This window comes from Pongo abelii, chromosome 18 (assembly GCF_028885655.2).
Source record: "Pongo abelii isolate AG06213 chromosome 18, NHGRI_mPonAbe1-v2.0_pri, whole genome shotgun sequence".
Taxonomy (NCBI): domain Eukaryota; kingdom Metazoa; phylum Chordata; class Mammalia; order Primates; family Hominidae; genus Pongo; species Pongo abelii.
In genome coordinates, this window is record NC_072003.2 from 69,231,190 (window position 1) to 69,257,056 (window position 25,867).

The following is a 25,867-nucleotide window of genomic DNA, read 5'->3' on the forward strand; positions in this document are numbered from 1 at the left end:
TGGGAAAGCATGATGACAGGAGACAGAGTGGGGGCTGTGAAGAAGACAGCCACTTGACGGTGGTGGTAGTTACACAGGTGTATGTATTTATTAAAATCCGCTGAAAAGTACATTTTAAATACAAGCATTTTATTGTTTGCACGTTATTCCTCAACAAAGTCCATTTTTAAAAAGGGGAGTGGTTGGAGTGATGATGAACGTTACGAAAGGGCTTATTGGCAGAGAAAAAGTAGAGGGGTCCAGAGATCAAGACCATCTTGGCTAACACGGTGAAACCCCATCTCTACTAAAAATACAAAAAAATTAGCCGGGTATGGTGGCGGGTGCCTGTAGTCCCAGCTACTTGGGAGGCTGAGGCAGGAGAATGGTGTGAACCTGGGAGGCGGAGCTTGCAGTGAGCCAAGATCGCACCACTGTACTCCAGTCTGGGCGACAGAGCAAGACTCCCTCTCAAAAAAAAAAAAAAAAGAGTCCATAATTTCCTGAGGCTTATGATAAACAGCGTCCCCCCCACTCCAACCTTCCTAAATTGTCTCCTTCGCAACACTTTTTTTTGTTTTTTGAGACAGAGTCTCACTCTGTCACCCAGCCTGGAGTGCAGTGGTGCAGTCTCAGGTTCAAGTGATTCTCCTGCCTCAGCCTCCCAAGAAGCTGGGATTACAGGTGCCCGTCACCATGCCCAGCTAATTTTTGTACTTTTAGTAGAGATGGGGTTTCACCATGTTGACCAGGATGGTCTCAAACTCCTGACCTCAAGTGATCTGCCCATCTTGGCCTCCCAAAGTGCTGGGATTACAGGGGTGAACCACCACGCCCAGCCCCAACACTCTTTTTAGTGGTGCCTTGTGGTATTTACCTCCACATTTCTAAGTAATATGCTGGTTTTTATTTATCATTTTTAGACATTATTGATTCATATCTACTATGAAAGCTGAGAATAAGCACTTTAACACCCCCCCTCACCTTCACCTTTTCTCCTTTTCTTCCCAATATGGCAATATCCAAATTTTTGGCTAAATCAATATTTAGGTTTCATTTATGCTATTGTAACAATGAGCCATGCAGTGAATTATAATTACATTTCCTTCTACAACCTTTTGTTTTCCTAGGGTTAATAATTGCCTCTTTTTTTCTTTTTCTTTTGAGATGGAGTCTCGCTGTGTTACCAGGCTGGAGTGCAGTTATGCTCTCTTAGCTCATTGCAACCTCTGCCTCCTGGGCTCAAGCATTTCTCCTGCCTGTCTCCAGAGTGGCTGGGATTACAGGTGCATGCCACCACGCTGAGCTAATTTTTGTATTTTTAGTAGAGACAGGGTTTCACCATGTTGTCCAGGCTGGTCTTGAACTCCTGACCTCAAGTGATCTGCCCACCTTGGCCTCCCAAAGTGCTGGGATTACAGGCGTGAGCCATTGCGCCTGGCCTTCCCATTAGTTTTCTATGCCACCAGCACTAATTGTTCCGAAACCATCTAAATTGTAAAAAACAAATAAGCACACCGTGTCCCCCAAGCTGGAGTGCAGTGATGTGATCATAGCTCACTGCAGCCTGGAACTCCCACACTCAAGTGATACTGTTGCATTAGCCTCCTGAGTAGCTGGGACTACAGGCACTCACCACCATGCCTGGCTGATTTAAAAAAATTTTTTTTTTTTTTTTTTTTTGGTGGGGAGGGGACAGAATCCCACCCTGTTGCTCGGGCTGGAGTGCAGTGGTACTATCTTGGCTCACTGCAACCTGTGACTCCCAGGTTCAAGTGATTCTCTTGCCTTAGCCTCCTGAGTAGCTGTGCTTACAGGCACATACCACCATGCCCGGCTAATTTTTTTGTATTTTTAGTAGAGACGGGGTTTCGCCGTGTTGGCCAGGCTGGTCTGGAACTCCTGACCTCAGATGATTGGCCTGCCTTGGCCTCCCAAAGTGCTGGGATTACAGGTGTGAGCCACTGCACCCAGCCTGATTTTTTTTTTTTTTTTTTTTTTTTGAGACAGAGTTTTGCTCTTGTTACCTAGGCTAGAGTGCAGTGGCACGATCTCGGCTCACTGCAACCTTCACCTCCTGGGTTCAAGCGATTCTCCTGCCTCAGCCTCCCGAGTAGCTGGGATTACAGGTGCCACCACAACCAGCTAATTTTGTATTTTTAGTAGAGATGGGGTTTCTCCATGTTGGTCAGGCTGGTCTCAAAACTCCCGACCTCAGGTGATCCGCCCACCTTGGCCTCCCAAAGTGCTGGGATTACAAGTGTGAGCCACCATGCCCAGCCCCAGCCTGATTAAAAATTGTTTTTTTGTAGAGAAGTTATCTCCCTATGTTGCTCAGGCTGGTCTCAAGTTACTGAGCTCAAACAATCTGCCCACCTCAGCCTCCCCATGTGCTGGGATTACAGGTATGCACCACTGTGCCTGGCCTACTTTTCATTTGGCCAAACTCATCAGGTTTCTCATCAGTTTTATTCTTCTAGAAAAAGTCTTCCTGGAAGCCGCCTCTCCCAGTGTGGGCTCATCATTCTCCAGGTTTGCCGCACTGCTCTCTTTCTGGGGTTCTTTTTGCCTTTCTCTTATATTGGATCTCATATTTCCTCTTTGGTTTACTCCTCCCCCACTTTTTGTTTTCTCTTTTTTTTTTTTTCTGGATTATATTCTCCAGTAGTTCGTAAGAAAGGATAAGTGAGGCCAGGTGCAGTGGTTCATGCCTGCAATCCCAGCACTTTGGTAGGCCAAGGCAGGTGGATCACTTGAGGTCAGGAGTTTGAAACCAGCCTGGCCAACATTGTGAAACCCTGTCTCTACTAAAACTACAGAAATTAGCTGGGCATAGTGGTACATGCCTGTAATCCCAACTACTTGGGAGGCTGAGGCAGGAGAATCGCTTGAACCCGGGAGGCGGAGGTTGCAGTGAGCCGAGATCGCGCCACTGCACTCCAGCCTGGGTGACAGAGTGAGACTGTCTCAAAAGAGAAAAGAAAAAAAAGGATAAATGGAAATAGGTTTTCTGGTACAACCTATATCTGACTGTTTGGCTGTGTGTAGAATTCTAGGTTGAAAATTGTTGCCTCTTGGAATTTTGAAGGCATTGATCTATGTTCTCCAGTTTTCAGGGAGAATTTCTTATCACTTGCTTCCTGACCATTTGGATGTGATCTGCTTTTTCTCTCCATAAGCACCTGAAGTCTTTGTATTCTGTCTGTTCTGGCTTATCAATCTTCTTTTTTTTTTTTTTTTTTGAGATGGAGTCTCTTTCTGTTGTTAAGGCTGGAGTACAGTGGCACGATCTCAGCTCACTGCAGCCTCTGCCTCCTGGGTTCAAGTGATTCTCCTGCCTCAGCCTCCCAAGTAGCTGGGATTACATGCATGTGCCACCACGCCCAGCTAATTTTTTGTATTTTTAGTTCAGATGGGGTTTTATCCCGTTGGCCAGGCTGGTCTGGAATTCCTGACCTCAAGTGATCCGTCCGCCTCAGCTTCCCAAAGTGCTGGGATGACAAGCATGAGCCACCGCGTCCGCTCCCTGCCCCCTGGGGTTTTTTTTTTTAATTTTTTATTTTTAAGACAGAGTCTCACTCTGTTGCCCATGTTGGAGTGCAGTGGCGAGATCTCGGCTCATTGCAGCTTTGACCTCCCCAGCTCAAGCAGTCCTCCCACCTCTGCTTCCCAAGAAGCTGGGATTACAGGCGCCCGCCACCATGCCTGGCTAATTTTTGTATTTTTAGTAGAGACGGGGTTTCACCATGTTGGTCAGGCTGGTCTTGAACTCTTGACTGCAGGTGATCCGCTCACCTCAGCCTCTTAAAGTGCTGGGATTACAAGCGTGAGCCGCTGTGCCTGGCCTCAACCTTTTTTTTTTTTTTTGGATACGGAGTCTTGCTCTATCACCCAGGCTGGAGTGCAGTGGCGTGATCTCGGCTCACTGTAACCTCCGCCTCCCAGGTTCAAGTAATTCTCCTGCCTCAGCCTCATGAGTAGCTGGGATTACAGGCGTACGCCACCAGACCTGGCTAATTTTTTTTGTATGTTTAGTAGAGATGGGGTTTCACCATATTGGCCAGGCTGGTCTCAAACTCCTGACCTCAGGCAATCCACCCGTCTCAGCCTCCCAAAGTGCTGGAATTACAGGCGTGAGCCACCGCGCCCGGCCAACCTTCTCTTTCATCAGTTGTGCTTTTGGTGTCATATTTAAGAAACCACTGCCTAACCCAAGGTGATGAAAATTTATATGTATGTGTTTTTATAAGAGGTCTGTAGTTTTTACTCTTTTATTTAGGTGTATGATCCCCTTTGAGTGAATCTCTGTGTGTGGTGTGAGGTAGAGAATAATATTCCTATTTTACAGATAAGGAAACTGAGACACTAATTGATTATGTGACTTGTCTGTGGTTACACAGCCAGTCAGTGACGTAGTCCAGAATTTGTACCCAGGCCACTGGGCTCCACAGTCGGCTGCCAGCCCCTAACTTGTTCTCAGAGTTAGAGTAAGAATTCTTGAGTTTCATTCGCAGTCAGCTGCTAATGCTCTTCTCTGTCTGCATGGTTTCTTCCAGCTTTAATTTGCTCTCAGTACCAAGACTGTACATTTCCCCTGGTCTTTTCTGAAGCAGGCCTCTATCCCAGGAGTATGTACCAGGCATTATGTATCAACAGTGTCCTCAGGGTCCCCCTATGTCCCCAGGGAGCAGGCCAGGACCTCAGAGCTCTAGGAAGCTTTGTTGTCTTCATTATCTAGAAATTAAAAGCCGGGAGTTAGAGAATTCTCAGGAGTCCTCTCTCCTTCTGATGAAAGAACACAAACATCCTCATGAGCCACCTGCTAATGCACGGTGTCCCCCTGGGTGGCTGCTTTTCTGCACAAGGAGAAGTCCCCAAAGACCCCGTCCTTTTCTCTGTGCTGTGGACGATGGACTTTGTACATTAGCTCAGAGCCATTGTTGAGCCTGTCTGGGGACCTGGGTATCTTTTGTCCTCCGTGGTTCCTGTGGATACCAGCCAAGCATTCCTGAGGGGGGAAAGGTTCTTGGTATTAGGGTAGAAGAGATTCTTCTACTAGAAACCCCATCCATCCCTTCCTGTCCTCCTACCCACCACCACTATCGCTATTACACACCACTCACACCATTGTGTTGGGCTTCCTGTGTTTTGGTGTGTCTTGCTCTAATTTCTTTAAGTTATGTATTGTCTGAATTAGGCCATCCTTTATTGGGCTTAGAACACTCTGGATAAACTGACATTTCTGCCACGCATAGTGACTCACTCCTGTAATCCCAGCACTTTGGGAGGCCGAGGCAGGTGGATCACCTGAGGTGAGGAGTTTAAGACCAGCCTGGCCAACGTGGTAAAACCCCATCTTTACTAAAAATACAAACATTAGCCACGTGTGGTGGCATGCGCCTGTAATCCCAGCTACTGGGGAGGCTGAGGCAGGAGAATCGCTTGAACCTGGGAGATGGAGGTTGCAGAGATTGTGCCACTGCACTCCAGCCTGGGTGACAGAGCAAGACTCCATCTCAAAACAAAAACAAAAACAAAAACAAAAAACAACAAAACGCTAATTTCTCTCAAAAAAGACATTCATTTGTTCTGAAGAGACTTGATTCAAGGTAGCAAATTGAGTCATGTTTTTTTTTTTTTTGACGGAGGCTTGCTCTTTCGCCCAGGCTGGAGTGCAGTGGTGTGATCTTGGCTCACTGCAGTCTTGACCTCCCGGGCTCAAGCAATCTTTCTGCCTCAGCCTCCCGAGTAGCTAGGACTATAGGGACATGCCACCACACCCAGCTTATTTTTTGTATTTTTTGTAGAGATGGGGTTTCGCCATGTTGCCCAGGCTGGTCTCGAACTCCTGAGCTCAAGCTATCTGTCTGCCTAGACCTCCCAAAGTGTTGGGATTACAGGCATGAGCCACTGAGCCTGGCCTGTAGTTGTTTTTGAAATCTATTCAGAACCTGATTAGAGTTTGTATCTTTCTACTGTTGAACCTCAAATCAAAGATTACAGCCAATTATTATTACGTCATATTTAATTAAAATAATTGTGTGCTAGAATCTTTGGTTTTTGAGATTAAAGGTTATTTATTTACTTATTTATATTTGAGAGATAGGGTCTTGCCCTATCACCCAGACTGAAGTGCAGTGGTGCAATCATAGCTCACTGCAGCCTCGAACGCCAGGGCTCACGCCATCCTTTCACTTCAGCTTCCCAAGTAGCTCACATTGCAGGTGGGAGCCACCATGCCCAGCTGGTCATTCTTTTTTTTAATATTTTTTTTATATTTATTTATTTTTGAGACAGAGTCTTGCTCTTTTGCCCAGGCTGGAGTGCAGTGGCACCAACTTGGCTCACTGCAACCTCTGCCTCCCGGGTTCAAGCAATTCTCCTGTCTCAGCCTCCTGAGTAGCTGGGATTACAGGCACATACCACCAGGCCCAGCTAATTTTTATATTTTTAGTAGAGATGGGATTTCAGCATGTTGGCCAGGCTGGTTTCGAACTCCTGACCTCAAGTGATCCACTGGCTTTGTCCTCCTAAAGTGCTGAGATTACAGGCGTGAGCTACCATGCCCAGCCTGGTTATTTGGATATTCTTATCTTTCTCTATCTATCTATGAATGACAGAGTCTTGCTGTCGCCCAGGCTAGAGTGCAGTGGCACCATCTCAGCTCACTGCAATCTCCATCTCCCGGGTTCAAGTGATTCTCCTGCCTCAGCCTTGCGAGTAGCTGGGATTACAGGTGCCCGCCACCACACCCAACCAATTTTTGTATTCTTAGTAGAGACAGGGTTTCACCATGTTGGCCAACCATGTAGCTAGGACTACAGGCATGCGCCACCATGCCTGGCTTTTTTTTGTATTTTTAGTAGAGATGGGGTTTCGCCATGTTGGCCAAGCTGGTCTCAAATTCCTGACCTCAAGTGATCCGCCCACCTTGGCCTCCCAAAGTGCTGGGATTACAGGCGTAAACCACTGTGCCATGCCTTTTTTTTTTTTTTTTTTTTGAGACAGGCAGGGTCTTGCTCTGTCACCCAGGCTGGAGTTTGGTGGCAGGATCTCAGCTGCAACCCCCTCCTCCTCCTGAGCCCAAGTGATCCTCCTACCTCAGCCTCCCAAGTAGCTGGGACTATAGGCGGCACCATGTGCAACTAATTTGTTTCACTAATTTGTTTGCAGGGTTTCGCTATGTTGGCCAGGCTGGTATTGGACTCCTGAGCTCAAGTGATCTGCCTGCCTCAGCCTCTCAAAATGTTGGGATTACTGGTCTGAATCACTGTGTCCAGGCAGTAAGTTTTTCTTCTTTTGAGACATGGTCTCTCTCTGTCACCCAGGCTGGAGTGCAGTGGCATGATCTCAACTCATTGCAACCTCACCCTCTTGGGCTTAAGCGATCCTCCCACCTCAGCCTTCCAAGTAGCTGGGACTGTAGGTGTGTATCACCATACATGTTAACTTTTGCATATTTTGTAGAGATGGAGTCTCACTATGTTGCCCAAGCTGGTCTCAAGTTCCTGGACTCGAGCGATCCTCCCACTTTGGCCTCCCAAAGTGTTGGGATTACAGGTGTGAACCACAGCAACTGGTCCATGACTTTTTTTTTTTTTTTGAGACGGAGTCTTGCTCTTGTTGCCCAGGCTGGAGTGCAATGGCACGATCTCGGCTCACTGCAATCTCCGCCTCCCGGGTTCAAGCGATGCTCCTGCCTCAGCCTCCCAAGTAGCTGGGATTACAGGCGCCTGCCACCAGGCCAGGCTAATTTTGTATTTTTAGCAGAGACAGGGTTTCTCCATGTTGCTCAGGTTAATCTCGAACTCCTGACCTCAGGTGATCCGCCTGCCTCGGCCTCCCAAAGTGCAGGGATTACAGGAGTGAGCCACTATGCCTGGCCTGGTCCAAGACTTTTTAAAATTACATGTGAGGCCCAGCGTGGTAGCTCACGCTTGTAATCCCATCACTTTGTGAGGCCAAGGCAGGCAGATCACCTAAGGTCAGGTATTTGAGAACGGCCTGGCTAACATGGCAAAACCCCATCTCTACCAAATAAAATTTGATGGGCGTGGTGGTGCACAGCTATAGTCCCAGCTACTCCAGAGGCTGAGACAGGAGAATCACTTGAACCTGGGAGGCGGAGGCTGCAGTGAGCTGAGAGTGCACCACTGCACTCCAGCCTGGGTGACAGTCTCAAAAAGAAAAAAAAGTTACATATAGACTGTTGGCCAAATCTTGACCAGTCTTACTTAGTAGTCTTACGGCTACTAAACACAGAATGAAATGGGTGGGACTAAGGAGAAAGGGAAGGAATTCCAAGATGATGGTGAGAAACAGGGGTGCAATTAAGCTAAAAGCCTTACCCTCCTGTGTTCTCTGTAGACATTCTTTTGACCTAGGCTGTTTTCCATGTCCTGGGCTCAAGCAATCCTGCCTCGGCTTCCCAAAATGCTGGAGTTATAGGCATGAGTCACTGTGCTCGGCCTACTAACTTTCTCTATGTCTGACCAACAGAATATGGGGAGAAATGGAAAGGGCAAGTTGGAGTCACCCAGGCTCTAACCACTACTCACCTCTCCTCCGGTACCCTGTGCTCCAGGTGGGTGTCAATCCATCAATCCTCCCAAGAACAGGAGTTTCACAAAGATGGGGACACAAAGTGGACAGTGTTCACCGTCCTTCCTACCATCTCCACTAGTACATTTGTTGCTTAAAAGCACAGATGGGGCTGGGCGCGGTGGCTCACACCTGTAATGCCCGCACTTTGGGAGGCCGAGGTGGGTGGATCACCTGAGGTCAGGAGTTCAAGACCAGCCTGGGCAACATGGTGAAACCCTATCTCTATTAAAAAAAAAAAAGTATATATAAATATAAATTAGTTGGGCACAGTGGCACTTGCCTGTAATCCCAGCTACTGGGGAGGCTGAGGCAGGAGAATCTCTTGAGCCTGGGAGGCAGAGGTTGCAGTGAGCCGAGATTGAGCCATAGTACTCCAGCCTGGCAACAGAGTGAGACTGTCTCAAAAAAAAGCACAGATGGACTAAGTTGAAATCTTGGCCCAGCCACTCACAGGCTGTGTCACTTACCTCTTGTAGCTCAGGACTGCTTGAAATAACAGCAGCCATACCCTGTATTAACGTTCTATGGATTAAATGGGCTAATGCAGAGTAAGTACTTCACAGAGTTTGTTTTATAGCTCTTCGCAATGGAACACTAGGCAGCTGAAGAAAGAACTGATATGGGTGATTTCCAGTGCTGTCATGTTACATAATAGTAATGTACCAGTGTGATAGTTCTTGAATTTGCTAACCCTACCGTGGTTATGCAATATCCTTTTCCTAGACAACTCATACTTTGTGACTGTGTGTGCAGAGAAAGATGAGGCAGAACTGGGGGGGATCCAGGTGAAAGGCCACCAGGGAGCTCACCACATTGCACTTTCCAGACGAATGGAAACTATTCTCAAAAAGAGAAGAGGTTAAAAGAAAAGAAAGAAATGGCAGTTCTTAGTTTTATTATAACCTTGTATTTTCTAGCAAAAAGATAACTCTAAACTGGGCACACAGCTCAAGTGTCAGCCTCGAGATGACCTAAGCAGCAAAAACTTGGCCTATTTAATAAAATGCACAGGAGCTTGCAGCCGCATTTATTAGAAAAATATTATCCTTTGGAAATTCCTTTCTTGAAGATTGGCTCCAGGGCCTTGTTCTTCCTGTTTTTATCCAATTGCCCTTCCTTGGCAGGCAGCCAGGCGCTCCGATGCTCACAGGCCATGGGACAGTCCAGTTCCGTGCAGACCCAGCAGGGCGTGGGCGGGCAGAGCCGCACCGTGAAGCCTGCCCGTTATTTCCATCGGGTGGTCCTGGAGATGACACGGCTGGGGAAATGGGTCACCGGAACTCCACGGCGGCCAGACGCCCATCCATTTTGCCTGCGGGAACTCGCTCTTCACCTTTTCTTCACAAACTTCCTTCTGGAAGCGTTGGGATTTAAGCGTCTCCGCCCAGCTCCCAGGCTGCTGTCCCGGACCTGCAGGGTAGCTGAGCGGCTGGAGATGTCGTTCTCGACAAAGGGCGACACCCCGGCGACGTAGTCAGGGGCGAACACGTTGGTTTTCTGCCTGGCCTTTCGGGAGAGTCGCAGCTGAGGGAAGCGCTGATCCTCGGTGAGATGGGGGTTGATGGCGTATTTGCCCCCTTTGGGAGTGGGAAGCGAGTACTGGAAATAAGACAAGGAAGGGCCATTAGGAGAAGGGGAGCCACAGGCACACAAGGCCACGGCTGGTAAGGTGCAGCCGACCTTGCAGATCCTGGTGCAGGCAGACGACAGCGGGTGGTAACTGACTGCCTACCGCGTGCTACGTGTGACACGCCGCCGCCTCCCACCTGATTCCCACCTCAATTCACACATGAAAAACCGAACACAGTATTTTGACTACATACGTTCAGCTAAAGACAATACAGAAATAGAAATACAAAACATTCCAGTGTGTATTTACCCACACAAGTATGTATCTCCTAGCTCTGTCCATTGTAGCCAAGATGCAATGACACCGTAGGACAATAGACACACCCAGTCCCCAGATCTTTACTTCTAAAAACCATCCTGCATAAAAAACCAGAGCTCCTGAGAGAAATGGCAGATTCTGGGGCACAGGCAGGCGATGGCTGAGTCTCTGGGAACTTCTTCTTGTGCCATAAAGTTGTGTTCAAAGAGTACCTGGGATCTTTGTCAAAAGAACACAGGCTCCCAATGGCCACACATGGCACAACGCGAGGCTCAAAATGACAGTGACAGATCACAACCTGTAGACTATAACAAAAATCCACAAGACCACACTCATAGAAATCAATAAATGGGACTAAAAGGAAAGTTCTTCTTTACAGTAGAATACCAGGTCATAAACACGGAAGGAATGACAGAAAATCACCATTTGGCAATCATCACTATAATAACTGTTTCAGGCAACTTAAGTTCAACGAGAAATAATATATACATAATCTCAGTCTCTTTCTACAAGTTAAGTATTATAAATAACTTTACAGGGGAGTAAGGTGGCAGAAGCCACTGAACCAAGTGACCAAAGTTAGTATCACCAGTAAATTAGACAATTATCATTTACCCACTGAAACGAAGTCCTGAGAAGGACACATCAGGATCATTTCTGGGGTGTTCCTGCCAAAACTGCATAGCCCCAATCTAATCCAATCCCAAGGAAATACCAGACACACCCAAGGGGAGGGACGTTCTACAAAGGAACGGACTCATACTCTTCAAAAGTGTCAAGGTCATCTACGACAAGACTGAAAGGACCCCAGTCGAAATAAGACGAGATGACAAAATGCAACGTTTCATCCTAGACTGGATTCTGGACCCAAAAAATCCTTCTTTTGTCAGAAAGGAAATTTGTGGAACAACTGGCAAAACCTAGAGTCCCATGGGTCTGCAGATTGCACACTGGTATCGCAGCGATGCTGATTTCTTGATTTTGATAATTATACTGTGGTTACATAAGATGAAGTCTCTGTTTCAAGGCAAAAGGGCATTATGTGTACAATTTACTCAGATGCTTCAGGAAAAAAATATGTACAGTATAAAGAGAAAGCAGATGTGGTACATGATTAACCCTGGGAAATCCAGGTGATGGATAAACAGGAATTATTAGCCGGGAGCAGTGGCTCACGCCTGTAATCCCAGCACTTTGGGAGGCTGAGGTGGGTGAATCACCTGAGGTTAGGAGTTTGAGAACATCCTGGCCAACATGGCAAAACCCCATCTCTACTAAAGATAAATTAGCCAAGCATGGTGATGTGTGCCTGTAGTCCCAGCTACTTGGGAGGCTGAGGCAGGAGAATCGCTTGAACCCAGGAGGTGGAGTTTCAGTGAGCCAAGATCCTGCCACTGCATTCCAGCCTGGGTGACAGAGTGAGACCCTGTCTCAAACAACAGGAAAAACCCCAGGAATTGTTTGTACTGTTTTTACAACTTTTCTATAAGTTGAAAATTATTTCAAAATTGAAAGTAAAGGTTCTTCTCATGCACATGTGGCTATTTTACTGCTGGGAGAGGCCAGTGTCACTCATTCATCCTCCAATCCTTCCCTCCCGATTCTCTGCGTCGGCAGCTGCTGCGCATCTAGCCCGTCCGGCCCTCTCTTCTGTGCTGTGCTTTCCACACCCGTTCCTCTCTGCGTCATGGGCTTCCCCAGACCCCGCCCATCCTTCAACCCCTGCACAAATCTAACCTCCGCCTTACTCCAAATGAGCTCCCCCTTCGTGAGCCGCTACCATAGCCTTTCACAGCTACTGCCCGAATGACCGGTCGCTTCTCAGGAGACGGCATCTGTCACACACTCTCCCCGCTCCGTCTTGGTACCTAGGTCACAGGCTTTCAATCGCCGATCTTGCAGAGACGACTAGACTAGGTTTTCTTTTATCCTTTCTGTTCTGTTTGACTCTGGTGTTGGGAGGGGACTGGGAGAGGCGCCACTCACCCGGAGGCCGCGGGGGTTCAGCACCTTGGGGTTGCGGGAGAAGTGCATGTGCAGGGTGCCGTCGTCGCTGACGGTCACGGACACTTTCTTCAGGGTCTTGTTCCCACAGTGCGAACAGAACACTCGGCTCATGTCAGACGTTGTCCTGGGAGACACAAAAGGAGATGATCTGTACCAAAGCCACAGGCAGCAAACGCCTCCCCAGAGCACAAGGTGGGTCTCGGGCCTCAGGAGAAGAAACAGGGAAGGGCTGAACCGCACCACACACGTCACAAAGACGGAGGCCACTGAAGCTGTCAGCAAAGGGCCGCCGCGTTCCTCTGAGGGACAGATAAACCACAGGAGGAGCGGGTAAGGAAGTGTGCAAGCGAGCAGGATGCAGTTAGGTGAATCCCGAACCCTTCCTACACACCGCCAGGCCCTGTTCTGTAGGGTTCACATCACTAGTCCTGGGAGGATGGCACCATCTCCATTTTACAGATGGGGAAACTGAGGCAAGTTAAGGCAGCTTGCTCAAGGTCACCCAGCTGGTCCATGGCAGATAAACGCAGGCAGTCTGGCTCCAGAATCAATGCCCTTCACATCACGGCACTTTCTCGAGGGGCACCTCGTCACACCACGAGCTACCTTCTCTCCAAATGTCAGCCTGGGTGTTAACTGGGGAGCAGCTCTGGAGGCGGCAGAGCATATTAATGAGTGAGACAGGAAACACACTGCTGTGGCTGAACTAAGCCCAGGCACTGAGGGCAGAACCGAGGCTTCCCCTGCTTATGCACTCAAGCCCCCACAGTGGACCCTGGACAGGAGAAAGCTGCTGCTGTCAACGGCAAAGCAGTGGCCCTGGTCCCTGTCCTTCTGGAGTTCTCCATCAATTCCCAATGGTCAAGACACAAGAGCTGTGTGGAACGGCTGGAGAAGCCAAATGCCTTACCCGAAGTCTCTTGTGAATGAACTAAGCACCTCGTAACAAGTGTTGGGACCTAATTATTTTGTATATCAAACTGTGCAGTCACGGGGCTAATCTGACAAGAATGAAGAACATTCCAAGTGTTTCTAAGAATTGAGTGTTAATCTTGTGAATTTAGTGCTTCTGTAACAAAGGACGTTGGAGAAAATGGAATTTTATGAAGCCAGCAGCTTTAGTGTCATGAGCCTGAAACAGCAAAGGGACGTGAAGCTTCAGAGGAAAGTATGGGCCGCTCTGAGGAGTGGCTGGCGGGGTGGGGCCCCAAGCCTGAGTGCTGGGTTATGCTCAGGCCTTCAGGGAATGAGGCTTCACACAGGCAACTCCCCACCCAGTGGAAGAGCTGGGGACCCAGAGAGGCACCTTTGATGATTCAGAAAGTTCCTCATGGGCCTCTACAAGAAGGGGCACCACCAGATGATCTACGTGATGCCCCCAGACCCAGCCTGAGCCTGCAGAATGGCAGATGCCACCCTAGAGTAGGTCCCCAGGCCACACTCCAGCAACAAGGCTGCGGCAGAGGCTCTTCCACGCCTACCAGGCGGTCTCCAGGGTCCCAGAGGCCTCCCTACAGAACACCAGCCCTCACCACAGGAACCAACTCAAGAGTTAGAAAAGCAACGAGAGGTCAGTGGTCAAGAAACTAACAGTTCACCCGATAGGCACGCTGCTTATGTATCGGATACCAGAGTCCTTGACATGACTGTCCTCCTAGTTCCTCACAACCACGTTCTCAATCTTATTAAGAATCTGATAGGGCCGGGTGTGGTGGCTCATGCCTGCAATCTCAGCTCTTTGGGAGGCCGAGGCAGACAGATCACTTGAGCTCAGGCATTTGAGATCAGCCTAGCCAACATAGTGAAACCCTGTCACTACTAAAAATATAAAAAGTTAGCCAGATGTGGTGGCGGGTGCCTGTAGTCCCAGCTACTCAGGAGGCTGGGGCAGGAGGATCACCTGAACCCAGGAAGCAGAGATTGCAGTGAGCCTAGACTGTGCCACTGCACTCCAGGCAACAGAAAGACTCTGTCTCAGAAAAAAAACAAAAAACCCAAAAAAACCAAAAGAAAGAATCTGGGCCGGGCACAGTGGTTCACGCCTTTAATCTCAGCACTTTGGGAGGCTGAGTTCGGTGGATCAGAGGTCAGGAGATCAAGACCATCCTGGTTAACACGGTGAAACCCCGTCTCTACTAAAAATACAAAAAATTAGCCAGGCGTGGTGGCGGGTGCCTGTAGTCCCAGCTACTCGGAGGCTGAGGCAGGAGAATTGCTTGAACCCAGGAGGCGAAGGTTGCAGTGAGTCGAAATCGCGCCATTGCCTGGGCAACAAGAGAGAAACTCTGTCTCCAAAAAAGAAGAAAAAAAAAGAAGAATCTGATAGGTGGATGGCTCACGCCTGTAATCCCACCGCTTTAGGAGGACAAGATAAGAGGATTGCTTGAGGCCAGGAGTTAAAGACCAGCCTGGGCAACATAGTGAGACCTCGTCTCAAAGAAAAGAATCCGAAGCATAAAGAAGTGAATCAGCTTTTGCAAAATCACACCGGCAGCAGGACACAGAATCTGGATTTGAACCCATGTACTTTTCTTTTCGTAAATAGAAAATCTCTCAAGTATAAAGCAGACAAAATACAACAAAACTCCATGTATCCATCACCCCCCAGCTTCAAAAACTATCAATTCACGGCCAATCTTATTTCATCTCCACCCCCACCGACTCCTTCTACTTGTGGATTATGTCAAAGCAAATCCCAGACATTCCAAGGACAAACATTTCAGTATGTACCGCTAAAGAATGAGGCTCACTGTTTCCAGAACCCATGTCCCTAACCCCATGTCACTGAGATAAGGTGGGAGGTCACTGGCAACCTCTGTCCCCAAGTTCTCAGTGCCCAGGTGGAGACAGAACCCAGGCCCCAGAGGAATGACGAGGTGGAAGAAACACACATAATATAGGGCTCTCTTTAAACAAGTCTGTAGAAGAAACAAGAAGAGTGGGCCGGGCGCGGTGGCTCACACCTGTAATCCCAGCTGTTTGGGAGGCTGAGGTGGATGGATCATTTGGAGTCAGGAGTTTGAGACCAGCCTGACCACCACGGTGAAACCCCGCCTCTACTAAAAACATACAGAAATTAAATTAGTCGGGTGCAGTGGTATGTGCCTCTAGTCCCAGCTACTTGGGAGGCTGAGGCAGAATTGCTTGAACCCAGGAGGCAGAGGTTGCAGTGAGCTGAGACTGCGCCACTGCACTCCAGCCTGGGTGACAGAGCGAGACTGTGTCTCAAAAACAGAAACAGGAAGAGTGTTCCACAGAGGGCACCAGGGCCAGGTCACCAGCTACATACTTGAAACAGCCGTGGCAGCGCAAGATGTAGCTCCGGGCCTCACGAATCAGCATGCCGTTCACCGCCAGCACGTGCAGCCCCATCTGCAGCAGAACATTCTACAACCACAAGTTAAAGAAGAACTCAATTTTCTTTTCACATTAATTTTGTAGTTACAGTTAAGGGAACTTCACAAACCCTGCGTTGCCCATATTCCTTGGCTTTTGTGAAGGAAACTCAGCCTGGGGAGGCCTCTCAAGATGTGTAAACGAGGACGAAGACCCAGGTGTCTTCCTAACACCGTCCTGGAGCCTGTGTTCGTCATTTTCCATGACCTGTCATTAGCAAGCTCTCTCAACAGACATTTTCTTTTGTCTGGGCCAAATAAACTCATTGCTGGGCTGAAAAACCCTCTCTCCCTGTATTAAGAACCTGACTGACCACATGGCATTATATATACTGAAAAAAAAAAAATCCTAAATAGTAAACATTAAACATTTAATGTACTATACAAATGTTGTCATTATATCACGATTGTCTAGCCTCTAAGCGAAACTAAAAATCAGCAAATGGCACAGGTAGTTTCCAGAACCAGGAAAAGAAGCGCTGCACAGCACCAGTTCCGTGTATATCAGTACACCTCGGTAGGACCACTGCCGATGACGTGTGTGACACACGGCCCAGGCCCACCCTACCCACCTGCATGGCGAAGTCTGTGGTCACGCAGCCAACCCGCACGTCCTCGGGGACGTCGCACTGCTCCAGCTCCTGCTGGATCTGCTTGATGTTACTGGGGGTTATCCAGCCGCCCCCGTCGTCATCGCTGTCATCTCTTCTGTCTTCAAACCCGTTTTCTTCCTCCTCCTCCTCACTTGGAATGTCCTCACCTCTGTCAATCTGAAACATCAACAGACCTTTCAAACTCCCAGCCCACAGGAGCAGTGTGGGAGAAGTTGAGCTGTCATCAGAAGACCAAAAGTCAAGGTCTCACCAGCAGCTCCTGCAGCTCGTGATCAATGTTGGGCAGAGGGTTTCTCCAGAACATGAAGGAACTAAATTCCAGGTTCTCAGGCTCACAAGCTGGGTGTCCTTTTTCTGTTTCTTGTGGGGGTTTAGGCTGAAATTAAAAGAAACAATTTTAAAACCTGAAAATTCATCTGTAGCCTCTCAGGTTACAGATGAAATCACATATGACATACAAGTCAGATCAGACAGGGCTGGACAAACTATGTTACTGGTCCACGTAAATTTAGTTCACTGTGAACAGATAACTTAGAGAGATGTGACATGTTTCAGAAAAGAGCATGAAGAGCCTGGTTTGTCTAAGAAATTACCTTGGAGGGCAGATGGAAACCAGAAATGTGCAGAGGTGTTTCTGGGTGCTGAATCGATGAGCTCACTTTAACCTTTAAAAAAACAAAAAACATATTTTACCTCTTCTTATCAAAATTAAAGATATCCAGTTTTTTTTTTTTGGATGGGCGCAATGGCTCACGCCTGTAATCCCAGCACTTCAGGAGGCCGAGGCGGGCGGATCACCCAAGGTCAGGAATTGGAGACCAGCCTGGCCAACGTGGCGAAACCCTGTCTCTACTAAAAATACAAAAATTAGCCGAGCGTGGTGGCAGGCACCTGTAATCCCAGCTACTCAGGAGGCTGAAGCAGGAGAATGGCTTGAACCCGGGAGGCAAAGGCTGCAGTGAGCTGAGATCATGCCACTGCACTCCAGCCTGGGCGACAAGAGTGAGACTCTGTCTCAAAAAAAAAAAAAAAAGGATGTTCAATTTTTTTCTTTTTTTTTTTTTGAGATAGGGTCTTGCTCTGTCGCCCAGGCTGGAGGGTAGTGGCACAATCTTGGCTCACTGCAACCTAACCTCTGACTCCCAGGTTCAAGTGATTCTCATGCTTCAGCCTCCCAAGTAGCTGGGATTACAGGTGTGCACCACCATGTCCCACTGATTTTTGTATTTTTTAGTAGAGGCGGGGTTTCGCCATGTTGGCCAGGCTGGTCTCAAACTCCCAGCCTCAAGTGATCTGCCCATCTCAGCCTCCTAAAGTGCTGGGATTACACACAGGAGCCACCGCGCCTGGTTGACATCCAATGTTTTAAAAAAATCAGAGAATAAAAATAAATAGCTGGGTGCAGTGGCTCACTAACTCCCAGCCCTTAGGAAGGCTGAGGTAGGAGGATTGTTTTGGGCCAGGATTTTGAGACCAGCCTGGACAAAAGTGACACCCTGTCTCTATAAAAAAATTTTAAAATTAGCCAGGCATGGTGGTGTACACCTATAGTCCCAGCTACTCGGGAGGCTGAGGTAGGAGGACTGCTTGTGCTCAGGAGTTTGATGCTGCAGTGAGCTGTGATCAGCACCACTGTACTCCAGCCCAGCTGATGACAGGATCCTGTCTCATTAAAAAACAAACAAACAAACAAACAAAAAACAAGTGTGGTAGTTCATGCCTGTAATCTCAGCATTCTGGGAGGCCAAGGTGGGAGGATGGCTTGAGGCCAGGAGTTTGAGACCAGCCTGGGCAACACAGTGAGACCCTATCTCTCTTAAAAAAATTTGAGGGTAGTTTCAACTAGTGCAAAAACGAGTCCACCATAGTTTTGATGACTTTAGGCAGAGAAGATTAAGCAATTATTTGTCAACACTATTGAAAATGAATTATTATTAGGTTAAAATTTTTGACTTCTTAGAAATAGTGGGCGCAGGCACAAATTTATCAGTCTCTTCAACCTAGCCACAGTGGGTAAGACCCTAAAAGCACAATAGGAAGTCAAAGTTTTGAAGGAAGCAAAGTTTGAAAAAACACTTGCAAGTACTTGTGTTCCTTCTTTTTTTTACCTCCAGAAAGCTCTCTTTTTTTGAGACAGGGTCTCACTGTCACCCAGGCTGGAGTGCAGTGGTATGATCACAACTCACTGCAACCTCAATCTCCTGGGCCCAAGTGATCCTCCTGCCTCAGCCTCTCTAGTAGCTGGGACTAAAGGTGCACACCACCATGCCTGGCTAGTTTTTTTTTTTTTTTTTTGTAGAGACGGGGTTGCCCAGGCTGGTCTCAAATGCCTAGGCTCAAGTAATGCTCCTGCCTTGGCCTCCCAAAGCCCTGGGATTATAGGCATAAGCCACGGCACCTGGCCAGAAATAATTCTGTTTTTTAAAAAAATTATTATATACAGATATGTAGATTTTTATTTTTTTTGCATTTTCCAAATTTAAACAACCTTTCCCAAAAACCTACAGATCAAAAGAGACTAATCAGGAGGCTGAGGTGGGAGGATCACTTGAGCCCAGGAGTTCTAAGACCAGCCTGGGCAACACAGCTAGACCCTGGATCAAGGAGAAAAAAAAAAAAGGGACTGAGACACATTTGCCAATTGCAATGTATGAACTTCACTGGGATCCTGATCCAAACAAACAAACTCTTTAACATTTACAAAATAACTGGGGAATGTGAACGTTAACTGGATATTTGATAACAGGCATTACTATTCTTTTTGTGTAGGTGTAATGATGGCTTTAAAGTTTTTAAGAGTCTTGATCTTTAGAGACATACCAAGAAATATCTATCAGTGAAATAGTATACGATGTCTGAGCTTAAAATACTCAGGGCTGAGGCCGGGTGCACTGGCTCACGCCTATAATCCCAGCACTTTGGGAGGCTGAGGCGGGCGCATCACCTGAGGTCAGGAGTTCGAGACCAGCCTGACCAACATGGCGAAACCCTGTCTCTACTAAAAATACAAAAATTAGCCGGGCGTGGTGGTGGGCCCTGTAATCCCACCAACTACTCGCAAGGCTGAGGCAAGAGAATCGCTTGAACCCAGGAGGCGTAGGCTGCAGTGAGCCGAGATCACGCCGTTGCACTCCAGCCTGGGCGACAGAGCGAGACTCCATCTCAAAAAAAAAAAAAAAGTACTCAGGGCTGTGGATCAGTATAGATGAATATAGACTAGCTATGAGATAACTGGAGAGGGGATGATGGGGACCCTGGGTCCATTACACTAGTCCTTCTACTTTTGTATACCTGACAGTTCCCATAATATAAAGCTTTTAAAAACCCATCCTCTTGATTTACCTTCTGTGGTTCTTGTTTTAGGTGAGACACCCCAACAAACTCTGCTTCCAACTGGTATGTGAGCGCAAGCACTTGGATGTCTGTGGCAGAGAGGCTGGGGTAGTCTCCTGTTTTCTTTGAAAACTCAGTCACTGTAAACAACAGATTTACATCTTCAATTAGAGGTAAAAAGCCATATGACCTTGGATAACCAATGGAAGTATCAAAACAATTTAGAAAGGATCACTATGTCATGAAAAACCTTAACACTTTCATCCATTTTCTGATCTTTTCCTACTCGCAGTTGAGAAATTTGTATTCTCCACCACCAAGATTCATGCCAGTTAGATTTACTGTAACACCCTTATCAAATGCAGAGGAAGGAGCAGAAAGTTGGCTGGGCCTGGGCGTGGTGGCTCACGCCTGTAATCCCAACACTTTGGGAGGCCGAGGTGGCGGATCACTTGAGGTCAGGAGACCAGCCTGGCCAATGTGGTGAAACCTGTCTCTAATAAATATACAAAAATTATCCGGGTGTAGTAGCGGGGGCCTGTAATCCCAGCTAGTCGGGAGGCTGAGGCAGGAGAATCGTTTGAACCTGGGAGGCGGAGGTTGCAGTGAGTCAAGATTGCACCACTGCACTCCAGCCTGGGCGACAGAGTGAGACGCCTCAAAAAAAAGAAGAAAGTTGGGGCATGGTGGCTCACGCCTCACTACAGGAGGCTGAGGTGGGTAGATCACTTGAGGTCAGGAGTTCGAGACCAGCCTGGCCAACATGGTGAAACCCCTTGTCTCCTAAAAATACAAAAGTTAGCCAGGCGTGGTGGCGTGTGCCTGTAGTCCCAGCTACTCGGGAGGCTGAGACAGAAGAATCGCTGGAACCCGGGAGGTGGAGGCTGCAGTAAGCCAAGATCGTGCCACTGCACTCCAGGCTGGGCAACACAGACAGACTCCATCTCGAAAAAAAAAAAGTTTCAGATTTAGGAGCATTCTGGATTTCAGATCCAGTATGCTCAACTTGTAATTGTAGTAGTCTATGAAGAAACAAAAAGCATGTGCTTAATGCATAATAAATGTCAGACTGCTGTTACTCTCCAGAGTCATCCATAATAAACACTTAAAATTTCCTGAAATTAACAGAAAGATGTCTCCTGCTACCCTGGTACAAGGAACACTAGGTATACTGCTCTTATTTCCTAAAAAACAGACATTAGCAGCAATGAAAATTTACTGTGCACTTACTGTGTACTAGGCACTGCATTAAAAGCTTTATGTGTTAATTCATTTCATCCTTTGCCAGTCTTCAGAAGTACTATTAGCATTCCTCAGAAAGATTTAGTAACTTGGCAAAGATCACAGAGCTACTAAGTTGGTGGAGAAAATTGTAGAAATCACAAACAGAGGAGGTAACATCATCTCCACTATCAGCCTCTAACCTCTAAAACACTTCCAACCACTGAGGGGCCTTTCCTGGGTGTCACCTTGATTCCCAACAAGAGAACAACGCTGACTCCTAAGCCAAGAGACGATTCTTTAATTTCCTTTATTTTTTATTTTTTTTGAGACGGAGTCTCGCTCTGTCGCCCAGGATGGAGTGCAGTGGTGCGATCTTGGCTCACTGCAACCTCCACCTCCAGGTTCAAGCAATTCTCCTGCCTCAGCCTCCCAAGTAGCTGGGATTACAGGAGCACACCACCACGCCCAGCTAATTTTGTATTTTTAGTAGAGGCAGGGTTTCACCATGCTGGTCAGGCTGGTCTCGAACTCCTGACCTCAGGTCATGTGCCCGCCTCGGCCTCCGAGTGCTGGGATTACAGGCCGTAAGCCACCGCGCCTAGCTTAATTTTCTTTCACATTTAATACAATGCCTTAAAAGCATTCCCTTTTTAAAGCTCTGCCACGTGCAGATCTTTATATCCAGTCATCAGCCTAATCTACTGAGAAGAAATGGACGAGAATAATAGCAAGAGAGCCAAGCTCTTATTTTAAATCCAAATAAATTTATTGCGTGTCTGCAAAGTGCTTGACACTGTGCTGCCTGCCATATTCCTCAGTTCATGCTCACAGCAACCTTGGAGACAGACACAATTATTATTCCCATTTTGCAGATGAGGTAATCGAGGCCCAAATTTGAATGCTATGCCCGAGGGCATACAGCTAGTTACTGGCTGACTCCAGACCCAGGAAGCCTCTCTCCCACCAGGATCTCCTAGAAAGTGCTGGCTCTAAATCTACTGCTCTGATAAGGCAGCTAGACCCCAACTCGCACCCAACTGGGTGCCATCTGCGCCCTGGACCCCAACTTCCCGTCAACGCTAGGGCAGAGGCACTCACCCAGCCGCACGTATTCCGGTAAGGGCTCCTTGAACCGCAGCTCGTAGGGCAGGACAGCGAGCCGCCTGCGTGTGGCCTTGTCCCGAATCTCAGTGACCACCTCCCGGATGGTGTAAATGTTCTTCCCGATGTCCTGCGGACAGAACGCCCCAGCTCAGACCCGCCCGCACCAAGTAACGCTCCGCCCGACTCCACGCACTCCCGGAGGGGCGGCCAGCCCAGATCTCTCTCGTCCGGGAGGGAGCTCCCCGTACCTGCAGAGCCGCATCCCGCAGGAAAGCCCCAGCATCCGCCACAACGTGCTCCACTGGAGCCATGTTGGCTGCGTGAGCGGGGAGCGCGCATGCGCACGGAGCTTGCGCCGGCTCCTAAGTCCAATTCTGGGCCTCTGGGAACCAGGAAGAGCAGCCGCGACTTGGCTGCGCCTCCTGGCGGCCACGCCAGCACCTCACGGCTCTACCCGCGCGCATGCGCAGCGACGCCGCCCGCATAGCCAGAGAAGTGTGGGCGGGGTCAAACCTTGAGGGACACCTGGGAAATCGGCTTCAGCATCTAGACCTTAGCGCCTTCTTTACCTTTGAAGATAAAACCTGCCAGGTGTAGTGGTGCGCGCCTTGAGTCCCAGCTATTAAGGAGGCTGAGGCGAAAGGATTGCCTTTGAGCCCTGGAATGTGAAAACAGCCTGGGCAACATAGCGAGACCCCCATTTCTTCAATGAATAAATAAATGTAAAACCTGTATATAGTCTTACGGTTAAAAGTCAATCAATACAGATTACCTAATTTCGTTATCACAGCACCCCATGAGATAGGTACTGTTTTTTTTAAAGGCTTAAAATGTATTTTAATAGGTCGATGCTGCATTACTGCTCCAGTTCTCAGAAAAACTCCAAATATATCAGAGACAAATCAAATACAGCACACCAATGAAAAAAAAAGGCACAGCATGACTACCTAAGATAGGCGAGTCTAAGAGCTACTGTCAGACCTTCAGTATACAGTAACCCTGTTCCCAAGATTGTACTAGGCCTATCAAGAAAAGCTGTGAACAGCAACATCATAGACACAAAAGGGTCATTCCTGGTGTCCTCACCCAAGAAAAAGATGGAGGCAAGTTAACACAAGATTTTTTTTTAAAGATATACTAAAATGAAAATCTCTAAGAGAAAATGTCTTCTTTAGGACATGAAGGGGTAATATATGGGATATAACAGAACCGTATGTACATTGCCTGTGACCTTTGTGGACGTTTGCCTGAATTCTCACCTGGGAGCGAATGGAGCAATGGGGCTAAGGTCATTGGGGGATGTTTGTTTTTTGTGGTGTATGTGGCAGTTTCTCTGGGACTGGGGGAGTGTAAGGATAAGAAAGCAAGTGAGGTTGGGCACGGTGGCTCACCCCTGTAATCCCAGCATTTTGGGAAGCCGAGGCGGGGGATCACGAGGTCAGGAGTTCAAGATCAGCCTGGACAAGCTTGAACCTGGGAGGCAGAGATTGCAGTGAGCCGAGATCGTGCCACTACACTCCAGCCTGGACAACAGAGTAAGACTCCATCTTGGGGGCGGGGCAAGCAAATGAAACAAGATGGACCAAAAAAAAAAAGCGGAACGATCAAGATTAATGGGCTCTAACTGGATCTACTTTGCCATGGTTTCCCCAGGCCCTCAACAATCACATTTGAGACTTCAGGAATGCACCACACAGAACTGATTAAACAATATACCACATAGAATTGACTTGTTTAATACCACCCCTCCCTTATCCTCTGCCTCCAGCATACTCCCTAGAGTAGTACAGGCAGGGTAGATCCAACTATTGGAAGGAATCCCTAACACTTTTCCAGGGTAGAATTCTGGCTAGTCCAAAAACGGTCCTTCTTTTAAGGGTTTTGAGAAACTAGACACTGCAACTTATTAGTATCTGCGACGTTTGTTTGGAGCAAATTCAGCTCCAGGAGCTGCATGGTTGAATGCAGGCGGAGTTCCACAAATTGCCCCAATTCCTTCCATTGTAGCAGCCTGACCAAAGCGTTCAGTTGTTTGTGGGGTCAATCCCAAAGTTCCATCCGGCATCATAGTGGCAGGTCCTGGAGGAGCCGGGGTACCAGCTGGCACAGGAGCAGGGGGCAAGGCACCTCTGCTGTTTATGCCCATAGCACCTCCCATAGCCATCTGATCCATCCGAATCTCCTGCTCTCTCACATCAGGGAAGGTTCGCTTGAATCCTTGCTGCTGTCGCCGCATCGTTTCTTCTTGCTGCCGCCGCATCTCTTCTTCACGGCGCCTGCGCCCTTCCTCCTGCCTGAGCTCCAGTTGCTTTCGTTTTTGCACCTCTTGGTTGTGCAGCTCTTCCATCCTCCGAAGTTCTTCTTGGCGCCTCGTCAAATTCTGTCTCATTAGCATGACCTGGTGCTTATGGCGTGCAGCCTCCATCTCCATCTCCGGCTTCTCACGAGCCTCCTTGATGTTGCGGTCCACTTGGTCCTGCTGCTGCTTCTCCATCTCAGTGAGTGCCTTCCAGCGCATGGCATATTCATACTCAAAGGAGCCAGGTTGTGCAAATCTGGGTGGCTGCTCTCGTTCCTTGTGAAATCGCTGGTTTTTTATAACCAGCTTCTCTGGAAGTCCCTCTTCATCATCTAACTGGTCCATGGGCTCCATAGTCACAGGACAAAGAAATGTGGTTAGCAGGAAGGAGCCTTCACTGCATCTGTCCAGAGCTTTCCCAGCAGCTGGCTTCCCTGAGAACTCAACAATGCCTTTTCCTGAGGGCCTTCCTCGATCACCCACAATGACTACAGCCCTCTCTACCTGGCCAAACACAGAAAAGGCTTCTTCCAGCAGTTCGTTTGACACATACTGAGGAAGGTTTCGAACTGTAAGGGATGCACTATGGCAGGAAAAGTGCACACACAGCTGCTTTCCACAGAGTGGCTTATTGTCCAGCTCCACTTTCGCAATCTCCGCTAGGGTTCGTGTTTCCAAGCGGATAAAGCCAAATCCTTAATCCTTATGAATGAAGACTTTGCCTGCCTTTCCATATTTCTTAAATAGTTTCCTCATTTCTTCCTCAGTGATGTCGGGAGGAAGATTTCCCACAAAAAGACGGCTTCATTGGGTGAAGGTCTTCTCTCCTGGTTTTCTAAAATTCTTCAGGTCAAATAGCCAAGCCTTCATTTTGGCTGCTGACCTGTTGCCCATTTGCAGGTATTGGCGGTGGTGGCGGCTGCTGGTGTTGCTGCTGGTGGTGACGTTGATGACGTTGATGATGCTTTCTTGGAGTATGGTTTTGCTTCTCCAAGTTAAAAGTTTTATTACTGTGCATTTTTACACCCTCAACTTCGATTGAAGACAGCAAAGTGCCTCCCAGTTCCTTCTAACCTCGACTTCTCCTCTACCGACTGGTCTCTCCTTGGAGTAACGGTGACGCTACATGGCCTCTCCCGTCCCAAGAAAAGCTTTTTTTTTTTTTTTTTTTTGAGATAGAGTCTTGCTCTGTCGCCCAGGCTGGAGTGCAGTGGCACAATCTTGGCTCACTGCAACCTCCGCCTCCCGGGTTCACGCCATTCTCCTGCCTCGTCCACCCAAGTAGCTAGGACTACAGGCACCCGCCACCATGCCCGACTTTTTTTGTATTTTTACAAAATACAGGATTTTGTAAAAATCCTGTATAGAGACAGGATTTCACCGTATTAGCCAGGATGGTCTATGATCTCCTGACCTCGTG

General features: G+C 48.1%; 1 protein-coding gene and 1 pseudogene across 2 annotated transcripts; both read right to left on the reverse strand.

Annotated features, from left to right (window-relative positions):
* Nucleotides 1-9,461: 9,461 nt before the first annotated feature.
* Nucleotides 9,462-22,481, reverse strand: NOB1 (NIN1 (RPN12) binding protein 1 homolog). 2 transcript variants are annotated; one of them, NM_001133882.1, is given in 9 exon segments: nucleotides 9,462-10,182; nucleotides 12,458-12,602; nucleotides 15,768-15,865; nucleotides 16,446-16,643; nucleotides 16,738-16,863; nucleotides 17,081-17,152; nucleotides 19,830-19,960; nucleotides 22,143-22,275; nucleotides 22,397-22,473. In NM_001133882.1, coding segments are annotated over 9 exon segments (1,236 nt in total). In that variant the 5' UTR covers nucleotides 22,460-22,473; the 3' UTR covers nucleotides 9,462-9,912.
* Nucleotides 22,482-23,733: 1,252 nt separating this feature from the next.
* On the reverse strand, nucleotides 23,734-25,588 carry LOC100437337 (non-POU domain-containing octamer-binding protein-like; annotated as a pseudogene).
* Nucleotides 25,589-25,867: the final 279 nt, after the last annotated feature.